Raw genomic sequence first — 10,564 nt, forward strand, 5'->3', positions numbered from 1 at the left:
AGAGTACCATTGCATAATTTACAATCATTGAAATAGTGAGCAATACCGCAACAATTCCTAGTAACATTATACAAAGCTAACCTAATAGTCTATATAAATCTATTCGATCAATTTCATAGAAAATATATATAAAATCTGTTTTAAGCTTGTTGTTCAAATTGTGAAATTAAATAAATAGATTTATGAATAAATCAAATTATATACCAATAACATATGCTGATAATTACAATTAAATTTCAACAGAAATACACAAAACAATAAAAAGGTAAAGAGACGAAACTGAAGCCTGCATGGAAGCAGTTTCCTTAAAACAGATTTCTCCGCCTCACGGGTCGAGTGCTTGAGGAATCCCGGTGTCTGTCTCCCAGGATACGACGGTCAAAACCAGCTACGACAGAAGCACTTTCTGTCTAGCTTAACGAACAAGAACAGTGGCAACAATCTCTCAATGTAGGAACTTTCTGGCAAACTGACTTGTAAAATAGAAGCAAAAAATTTCTATTTTGAAACTTGATAGGAGGGTCTCAATTTATACATGTAAAGGGGAGAGAAGAAGAGCCTCCAGCCTTTAAGGCTGGTCATTAAAACACCAAGCATCCATAGCCCCTTTCCAAAAATATGAAAGTTTGGATGCCCAAAGGATTCGCACCCTTTAGCCAAGAAAAAGGATTTAAATACTCTTTAAAATCCTATTCATGAATCTAATATCATGAGGCAATTTCTTGGCAATTTCTTATTCAAAACCCAATGGTTTTTGGCTCACTTGGACCTAACACAATAAAAGGTTGGGACCCACTTTAATATTTAATTAAAGTCACCACACTTTAATATTAAATTAAAGTCACCAAAAATCATTTTTTCCAACAATGTGTTAGACTCTTAGCCTTGCATGCTCACTTAAATGAGTGTGCGGCGTTGTCACGGAGCTTGGGGTGTGACAGGGTTAGTACTACTGTTGGTGAAAGTCATGTCCAGAGGGATGATTTAGGCTTAGGTGAAACTGAGGGTCACATGAATGAAAATGATACTGAGGGCCAGAGGGATGAAACTGATACTGAGGGCCAGAGAGATGAGGGAACTAGAAGAGAACATGATTCTGACTTGGATTCAAGTGACTATGAAGGTTACATAGATGATGAATATGGCATGTGTATTGATGATGATAAACTCTATGAGGCTAACATAGATGCAGATGTTGAATGGTCTGGGGTGAAACATTGTGCAAGGAGAAAATTGGGATGGTGGGGTCTTGAACTTTAATGATGAAGATGAGGAGAGTGACATTAACTCTGATTATGGGGACTCAGATGATGAGCTGTTGAGCTTGGACAATTCATCTGATGATGACACCTCAAGATCCAAGAGGCTCGTTTTAAGCATTTCAGACCTGAAACTGACATGATGGAACCTGAATTTAAGTTAGGCATGATATTTACCTCTGCCAAGGAGTGCAAGGCTGCAGTAAAAGAGTATGCATTGAGGAAATAGAGAAAGGTGAAGTTGGTGAGAAATAACAAATTAAGGGTCAAAGCTGTGTGTAAAAGAGGTTGTCCTTGGGTTTTGTGTGTGTCTAAATATGATGGGGATGCATTTCAGTGAAAACTTATAACAAGAAGCACACTTGTTCTAAGACATACAACAATAGGAATATAACCTCTAAGATTTTAGCACAGTTTATGGAGGAACTCAGAATCAATCCAAATTGGCCTGTCTCTGCCATGAAGCAAAGGATTAGAAAGGATTTGAAATTGGATGTATCAACAAGTCAAGTTTATAGAGCCAAGAAAAGGGCATTTCTAATGATTCATGGAACTGATGCTAATCAATATTCCAATCTTTGGGACTATTGTGAAAAGTTGAGGACAAACCCTGGCTCCACTGTAGTGGTGGAAGCACCAGATGATGAGGAACTTAGAGAGCCAAAGCCATGATTTTTGAGATTATATGTTTGTTTGGAGGCTTGCAAAAGGGGACTTTTAGAAGGTTGTAGACCATTTGTTGGTCTTGATGGTTGCCATATAAAAGGTACACGCAGTGGGCAATTGTTGACAGCAATTGGTATTGATCCCAACCATTGCTTATTTCCAATTGCATATGCTATAGTTGAGATTGAAAATAAGGACTCATGGGAGTGGTTCATTGGGCTGGTTCTCCAAGATTTGGGTATTACTCCTCAACAGCAACATCACTGGGCCTTTATAACAGATTAACAAAAGGTATAATACTTGTTATTATTAATTTTTACTTTTACCTTGTATATAGCATTTACTTACTTCTAAAACTTGATTTTGGTTTCCATTTGACAGGGTTTAATTCCTGCACTTAATGAACTAGTCCCAGAGTCAGAGCATAGGCATTGTGTGTGGCAACTACACAACAACTTCAAGAAACAGTTTCCTGGTTTAGCACTGAAGGATAGGATGTGGAGATGTGCAATGGCAACCACAATACAAAGGTTTGCAGCAGAGATGGAGTTGTTAAAAGAGGAGGATGAAAAGGCTTTTGATTGGTTAGCTAATAAGCCGGCAACATAGTGGAGTAGCTCACATTTTCCTACTAATGTAAAGTGTGACCTTTTGTTGAACAATTTATATGAAAGTTTCAATGCTCAGATTCTAGATGCAAGGGACAAGCCAATCATAGAGTTGCTTGAGAGAGTGAAGACATACATAAAGAGTAGGATGCTAATTAGAAGGGAGTGAGTGGGTGAAGAAGTATGATGGCAAGTTATGCCCAAAGATACAAGTGTTGGAAAAAAACAGAGAGCAGTCAAGTATGGCCATGTTTGTTTGGGTGGACATGAGCTTGGGATTGGACTAATAGTCCAATAAAATTATTAATCCGATATTTGGTTAAATAATTGAAGTACGGACTAATTATTTTAAACTGGACTATTATTAAGATAGGATACATAATCCAACGGATTCGTAGTCTTAGGACTATTAGTCATGGAAATGCTAATCCAGTCCGCCCAAACAAACATGGCCTATGTGTATTGCAGACTGGTTTAGCCAACTAAACTACCAGATAAGCTGCCCTTATGGTGATCAGTACACTGTGAATTTGACTGAGCATACTTGTTCATGTAGAAAGTGGGATCTATCAGGGATCCCATGTGCACATGCCATTGCTGCAATTCATGACAGAGAACATGAACCGGAAGACTTACGTTGCTCAATACTACAAGAATGAATCTTACCAAAGGGCTTATGAACCTATGATTCAACCAATGAATGGCTATAAGATGTGGCCTAGGACAGGGTTGCCTCAAATGCTACCTCCACACAACTACAAGCAACTTGGTAGGCCTAAGAAACTAAGAAGGAGGGAACCAGATGAGCCAACCAAACCAGGAAAACAACATAAGCTAAGGAGAATTGGCCAAGACTCAGTGAAGTGTAAGAATTGTGGGAACAAAGGCCACAATATAAGGACATGCACAACCAAGAAATCCCCTTCCTGGGTTAACATCAGTCCATGAAGTTGTCATGTGACTAGGCCTTTTTTTATTTTTTTATTCTTTTCTTTAAATTTTTTTTGGTTCTTTTCTTTTCTTTTCTTTTTTTCCTCCCCTTTTTTTATCAATTTTTTTCTCTTTCTTTACTTTATTTTTCTCCCTTAGCTGATTTTTTTGCCTTGTTCTGTTCTCCCACATTCTGTTGCATAGTTTGGGCGGGAAAGCTTCCACCGAGGATCCAGCTACACATTTTCCCACGTGTGGAGATGTTTTTCCCAATAATGCCCTCAGCTGAAGTCAGCAAGTAAGAGACATTAGCTTTAGGACTAAAATGACTGAAATTGGTTAACTTTGAGGACTAAAATGTCAAAATTAGAACTTGAGAAACTAAAATAACAATAAGTGCATAATCTCTTAATAAAAAATTCTTGCTTTTAATACAAATCATAGGAAATTAAAATTCTTAATTTCAGTACATTAAAATGCTATCACATTTAGCACAAATCACCATAAATTAATATCTCTAATTTTTATTTAAGCTGTTATAGAAAAGTGAGATAGGAGACCTCATAAAAAAATGAGGGGACGCGACACGTGGCACGGGTAGGGCATTGGTGGGACATCTTGGATTGTTTGGGGAGTTGAATATTTTAGTTAATTTTTTGATTTTTTTATAAAAAGATGTACATAAAATTAGAGAGAAAAGTTAATTTTTTAATTTTTTTGACTATTTGAGCCAATTACCAAAACAAGCACTTATATTATTTTATTTTTAAAAAAAACATTTTAAAAATTAAAAAAAATGTGGGGGCACCTGACCCTTGGTCTTGCACACGTGTTCAATTAGACCGTTCAGACAAGTTGTGCCCAAATTAAATGGCCACAAACAACAACAAAGTTGTATAATTCACAGATTTAGGAAGACACAAAACACCAACTTCATATATTTTCTCTCAGTTCTTCTATTTGTACAGAAATTAATTATAAAATCAAACATAACTCTGTCCAAGTGAGACCCATTTTATATAACAAGGATTGTGTCTGATTATGTAAATAATTTCTATGTACCTTAACTGTTTCATTCCTTATCGAGCATTTAAGAGTGTAATGGTGATTTCATTGACTGAAGTTGAACTTGGTGCATCTTTGCTTGAAGAAGAATCAGCTTCAAGTGGATTCCTCTCAGTGTAAAAACCAGGTTGTTTAGGCTGAGGCAATGCACCTTCACTGCTCAACATCAGAACCACACTTGACATACTTGGCCTGTCTTCTGGACATTGTTGTACACATAATAGTGCCACGTGGATTGATCTCAGCATTTCAGATAGATAACATGAGTCCCTTAAAGATCCATCCATCAGTTCTAGTGACCTGCCTTCTTTGTAGAGTGTCCATGCCTGAACAATTCAACATGAAGATGACATTATAAAAATAAAAATAAAAACAAATCTAAGGCGATGTTTTAAATATTGGCCAATACGAACTAATGATGAAAATGAAAATCAGTGCAGAACTGCCCATATCGGTTCATAGTCGATATGGGCTTATTCGGTTCAATTGTTCTTTTAATTTTTAATTTTTAATTTTTGTTTTTGTTTTTGTTTTTTTTTTTTTTGTGTTTTCATAAACAAAATGACAAAAAATTAAAAACACTTAATGTTTTCGTATCATTTTAATTTTTAATTCAAAAAACTACTTTTTCATTTTTCATACAAACTAGGTTGTTTTAAATAAATAAAAAAAATAAAACTAATTTTTGGACAGTTTTTGAAAAAATTACGATCACGTCATTTGACTTTCAATGCAACCGTGTCGTGATTCATGCAAATTCATCTTGTGATACTGCTATTTAAAATGTTGGTCTAATAGCACATTGATATGTAATATAATGTATATTAGTAGATTGGAACTCACATGCCCGACAAGATTGAGACGGTGGGTTGAATGAATGAAACCTCTGTTTCTCTTCCCACTAATAATCTCTAGCACCAAAACGCCAAAACTAAAGACATCTGACTTTACTGAGAAAATCCCATCAACTGCGTACTCTGGAGACATATAGCCACTATAATAAAACGTTAGAAGAAGAAAAATTTTACGGAAACAAGATTGAATAACATAAAACATGCATATATACGTACTATGTTCCAACCACTTTGCTTGTATTCGCTCCTGTCTCATTTCCTCCAAAACTTCTAGCCATGCCAAAGTCCGATATCTTTGGGTTCATGTCAACATCTAGCAGAACATTGCTAGCTTTGAGATCTCTATGGATTATTCTGAGTCTAGAATCTTGATGAAGATAAAGAAGCCCTCGAGAAATGCCGTTGATAATGTTGAAGCGCTTAGTCCAATCCAGTAATGTGCCACGGGTTCGATCTGTGCAAAGTTTTTTAATATACATAGAAAAGAGTTTCTAAATATAAAACCACTTGAATGCCAAGAAAACTAAAATAAAAAAGATGGACTTGTTAAGCTTTAAAGCCGAACCAAAAATAAAGAAGTCCAAGCTTTTGTTAGGCATGTACTCATAGATCAGCATCGTCTCGTCTCCTTGAATGCAGCATCCCAAAAGCTTCACAAGATTCCGATGTTGGAGCTTGGCAATACAAATAACCTCATTCTTGAACTCATCTAGTCCTTGTCTAGAATTCCTCGAAAGTCTCTTCACGGCTATTTCTTGTCCCTCTTGAAGAAAACCCTGAGGACAAATTACCATTTGTGAGTTGTGAGGCATGTTTTTTTTCATCTTTCCCTTTTGTCATCTTCATTATTTACTGCCTTTTTCTACCTCAAGTCTAACACATTCACTACAAGTTCTACTAATGACTATTGCATTTTTCATACATAAGACAAAAATATGAATTTATCTATTGAACTCAGCATTTGCTATAAAAAAATAAAAAAATAAAAAAAACAGAGAGATTTTAGTTCAGTCTCAATAACTTTTTATTAAAATGACTTCGTGGTTTAGGAACTTCGCTTTTTTTCTTTTTTTGTTTTTGAGCATCGATATTCTAATTAAAACAATTTAACATTCAAGGTTACCTTGTAAACAGAGCCAAATCCACCCTCTCCGAGCTTATTATTTTCTGAGAAGTTATCAGTTGCATTTATAATTGCAGCTAAGTCAAACAATGGTAACTGCAAATCTTCTTTCTGGCTTTCATTGGTGTCATCGTTATATCTCTGTCTCAATAGTCCTGCAAAGAATTAACAATGATGGATTTAAACAATAGAACTTGTCGTGGTAAGGCGTGCATGTACTGTACAAGTCATACAAGCACTCAATGCTTCCTGCAAAATAGCAGAAAAGAAAATGTCATTTTTAGATCAATTACCTTTTCTCTTTTGCTCCCTGTTCTTCTTTCTCCACACATACAATGTCAGGCTTAGGCATATCAGCAGCATTCCAATTGTTAATGTCAAGCCGACTATGATACTCTCTCTTCTCTTCCCATTGGAGCCAACTGGTTCTATCCAAAAAAAAAAATAACAAAAAACAAAAAACATTGAAAACGATTTATTAAAAGATTGTGGGCACATTTGGTATGGTTTACAATTTCTGTATTCTGTTTTTGAAAATAGAAAACAGTAATCTGTTATTTTAATCCAACACTCATGTTTAGCAGAAGAAGTCCAATTAGCAATGCCAATGTCATTGCCATTATCTCCCTTTTCTTGCCTTTGACACCAGCTTGTTGGACTGTTGAATCCTCAATCCATTAACAGAAATGGTCAAGTCAGTTATATATAATACAACCATGACTTCAGATTTCAAACCTTTGAATATTTCCTATATATTGAAATTGCTGTGGGAAAGGCCATAAAAAAGTTAAAACAGAACAAAAACATAACCACACAAGGATTAAGTTCGCCTATAAGCCTATGTCTATGGGTGAAAAATGTTTTATATTCAATATAGAGTCTCTCTCTCTCTCTCAAGTACCAATTTACAGAAGTTCACAAAATCATCATAAATAACCCAATCAGGTCAAAATAGACGCAAATACAAATAGCAAGTCAGACCTATAGGATCCACCCATTCGGGCCAAGGATGGGTAATAAGCATCATTCAGATCGAATTCAAGATACACCAACAACAGAAATCAAAGTCCAAGATAAAAACCAAAATGAATAATTCTTTTTGCTAAACTGTAGTTAGATGTAGAAATGTATTGTAGAGGAATTTTTTGAGGAAGAATTGTAAATGTTCAACATATTTAACTATGATTCTTACATCTGTATAATCTAATTAATCTGTGCTTGGTATGAATTCTTACCCGACTCAGAGGAAGCCATCCTTATGTAAATATCTTGCCCATTTTCACTGTACTCTTTCATATCAATCAACTCCCCAAACCAAAGCAAGCAACCACTTCCACCTCCTGTTATATCTAAATTTGCATAAGCCGTACAAGAGCAATTTTTCAAGCACACCGTCTCACATTCCATCAGGGTCATGCTCCTGTCAAACCAGGAGTTCCGTGTGTCTGGCATTTTATATCGCAAATATTTGAGAAACAAATCTCCGTTATGGCAATCCAATGGTGTCCTCCGAACACACCCATTAGAATAATCTCCATTTCCCCATTCCGTTTGGTTCCGGGGCACAAATTTACTCAAACAACCACATGCCGGTGAGTTTGCAATGTTACATTTACCATTCGGACCACACAGTGCATACGTATCACAGTTATCTATTGGTGAACTATGGTAAATTTCCCATTTCTGGATTGGATCAACCCATATCCAGCGCTTCACAAAGCCATCATAACTCACATCATACCTTGAAACAACTGTGCTGATGAGTTCATAATGATAATACACCTCCGCCTTAGTGTAGACCAATCCATATGTGTAGATTGGATTAGGTTTAAGATTTGGTCTCCCACTGAATCCGAGACCATTCCATGGCCCAGTTCGGAACACCTCAACAGAACCATTGTTCAGAATATTTTGTGGGTATCCTTGAGGATCACACCTGTATGTAAACTCACCTCGAGCTGGATCATCGCTGCTCTTCCAGGAGGATAGGTGGCGCTCGAGGCCTGTTTCAAAGTTCTTTCCAAGCTTCATGCCCGGTAAATGAGTATCACACGGATAATCAAAACTTTGCCACAGAAAATGGTCGGACTTATCATTGGCATCTTTCACAACTAGGTTTCCAGAGTCCATAAGTTGTGCAATAGGGTTCTGTGTGGATCCCGTCACATTGACAGACCAAATGACACTTCCGGTAGCATTGACAAGGGCAAGAATTCCAGGGTCGATTACTGTTAAGATGCCTGACGAATTGACAAGTGGAGTTTCTCTGTTGGCAACCCATACGACTGTCCTCACAGAAATTTTCTTGTACCATATTCCCAAGTATGTATTCTGGGAATTGCCAGGGCTGAAAAACCCCATCTCAAAGATTCCACCAGATGAAATTAAGGTATTGTTGCCTGTTATGGATTGAGTTTTGGTTATGGTGTCTACTGCGTTGGAGTTTATTAAGATGGAAAACAAAGAGGAAAACAAGAAAGGTATTTTGAGGCCTTCCATTGATAGTGTAGTGTCTAATTCATGGAATTCATCTGTTTCTCTAAAAGAAAACTCAAGTGCTCTTACAGCACAGTAAGTCTTCAGTTGGACTTTTCTATGGTTAGCAAGCTAGTACCTTTCATTTGGACTTGGGAGCCAATAAAAAAGACTGGAAATTCCAATCATCTCCACCGTTTTCTCACCACCACCACCCAGTCAAATATTAATTTTATTTACATGTACATTTTAGAGGCTAATGCCCCTTTTGTTTGTATAAAAAAATATTTTTCTTATTTTTTGACATTTGGTATAATAAAAAAAATATTCAAACATAAAATATTTTTCATAATCAACAAAAAAGACTAATCTATTTGGACATAAAATATTTTTTACTTTTAAAAAGGAGAAAACGTTTTCTAAACTACAATTTTGTCAATGTCACTACACTACTACCGCCACTACACCACCATCACCACGGACACAATCACCATTATCGTCACCATCGCCGCCGCCGCCGCCGCCAACTCTACTGTCTTACTACCACCACCAAACATAAAAAATACGAGAATATGGTTGGAAAAAACAAATTCATAAAAAATATTTTTCGTCCAAACAAATAAAACATAAAATAATTAAATTACAATATTTTAAGTATTGATGTAGTCATTTACGCACCAAAATATTCTATTTAAAACCAAGTAATAACTATTACTCCGAAGTATAGCGGTTAAGACCAGGTGTGAATCCTCAGGGACTAATCGAATTGTGTTGATTCAAAAATAATAATTAAGGTAATTTAAGAAGATTGGTTTTGAAAATAATAACACTAAAACTACTTAAGATAATAAAACTAATAAAATAAAATAAGAAATTTCTTAAGATTTTAAATCCACCACTAATCTTATAATCAGGAGTTATTGTCTTAGTTTTTAGAAAATCATTAATTTGAATAATATGATGTATCTTGATCAGAAATACATTGTCAAGAAGATTTGTATATTAAAATCCGAAAGTATAAATCATCTTCGCTTAGTGCGGATCGTCACCACTAAACTACGGTTGATGCACGATCTGTCTTACTAAGTATGACTCATTTAATAATGAATACACAACAGTAAAAACAATTGTATAACATGATTCAAATAAAATATTTATTGACCAAAAAAATCTAACAATTATACAATTTATTCAAATCAAATCAAAACTAAAAATATTAAATACAATAAAATCTCAATTACTTGATCAAAATTTCATCTCTACCTTAAAAAAAATATATTAATTTCACATAATTATGGACACAGTACTCTAATATATGAAAATTAAACAGTACCAATATTTTTTCCTTTCTTCCTTCAAAGCCCCCCCACCCACCCACACATATTATAATATATATACAGAGAGAGAGATTGACAGGGGATGGTTGAAAATTTTCCACCTCCATTTATTGCTTTGTTTGTTTTTTTGTTTAGTTTCTTTATTTTTACTTTTATTTTTTCATTTTATTATTATAATAATATATATATACATGTATTGTCTGTCGAATTTTATCGTCCACAGATTTTACTTATTTATTTATTTTAT

General features: G+C 35.2%; 2 protein-coding genes across 4 annotated transcripts; one reads left to right on the forward strand and one right to left on the reverse strand.

Moving 5' to 3' along the window:
- Positions 1-1,676: 1,676 nt before the first annotated feature.
- Positions 1,677-3,481, forward strand: LOC145796358 (uncharacterized). Its single transcript, XM_082881443.1, has 5 exons — positions 1,677-1,855; positions 1,970-2,147; positions 2,307-2,509; positions 2,600-2,676; positions 3,090-3,481. Exons 1-5 carry the CDS (start codon positions 1,677-1,679, stop codon positions 3,479-3,481), a joined length of 1,029 nt encoding a protein of 342 aa, XP_082737569.1.
- An 890-nt stretch (positions 3,482-4,371) lies between these two features.
- On the reverse strand, positions 4,372-9,108 carry LOC114261003 (G-type lectin S-receptor-like serine/threonine-protein kinase At4g27290). 3 transcript variants are annotated; one of them, XM_082880064.1, is made up of 7 exons: positions 7,741-9,108; positions 6,799-6,933; positions 6,506-6,660; positions 5,948-6,158; positions 5,599-5,836; positions 5,372-5,522; positions 4,372-4,854 (listed from the first exon to the last, which is right to left on the reverse strand). In XM_082880064.1, exons 1-7 carry the CDS (start codon positions 9,002-9,004, stop codon positions 4,543-4,545), a joined length of 2,466 nt encoding a protein of 821 aa, XP_082736190.1. In that variant the 5' UTR covers positions 9,005-9,108; the 3' UTR covers positions 4,372-4,542. The 3 variants fall into 3 exon arrangements, with proteins under 3 accessions (XP_082736190.1, XP_082736191.1, XP_082736192.1); XM_082880065.1 differs by having other exon boundaries at positions 6,799-6,927; positions 7,741-9,105; XM_082880066.1 differs by lacking the exon at positions 4,372-4,854 and having other exon boundaries at positions 5,437-5,505.
- Between the last annotated feature and the right edge of the window lie 1,456 nt (positions 9,109-10,564).

Source organism: Camellia sinensis, chromosome 7, assembly GCF_055761805.1.
Source record: "Camellia sinensis isolate YWXY chromosome 7, ASM5576180v1, whole genome shotgun sequence".
In the NCBI taxonomy this organism is placed as follows: Eukaryota; Viridiplantae; Streptophyta; class Magnoliopsida; order Ericales; family Theaceae; genus Camellia; species Camellia sinensis.

Excerpts from the sequence above, each read along its gene's own strand:
- LOC114261003 (XM_082880064.1), bottom strand. The coding sequence starts at position 9,004 with ATGGAAGGCCTCAAAATACCTTTCTTGTTTTCCTCTTTGTTTTCCATC. Across the intron at positions 6,661-6,798 it reads CAGGGAGCAAAAGAGAAAAG|GACTATTGAGACAGAGATAT; the intron begins GTAATTGATCTA and ends AATTCTTTGCAG. Across the intron at positions 5,837-5,947 it reads CTTGGACTTCTTTATTTTTG|ATCGAACCCGTGGCACATTA; the intron begins GTTCGGCTTTAA and ends AACTTTGCACAG.
- LOC145796358 (XM_082881443.1), top strand. The coding sequence starts at position 1,677 with ATGGAGGAACTCAGAATCAATCCAAATTGGCCTGTCTCTGCCATGAAG. Across the intron at positions 1,856-1,969 it reads CTTTGGGACTATTGTGAAAA|GGGACTTTTAGAAGGTTGTA; the intron begins GTTGAGGACAAA and ends GGCTTGCAAAAG. Across the intron at positions 2,677-3,089 it reads AGTGAAGACATACATAAAGA|AAAGTGGGATCTATCAGGGA; the intron begins GTAGGATGCTAA and ends TTGTTCATGTAG.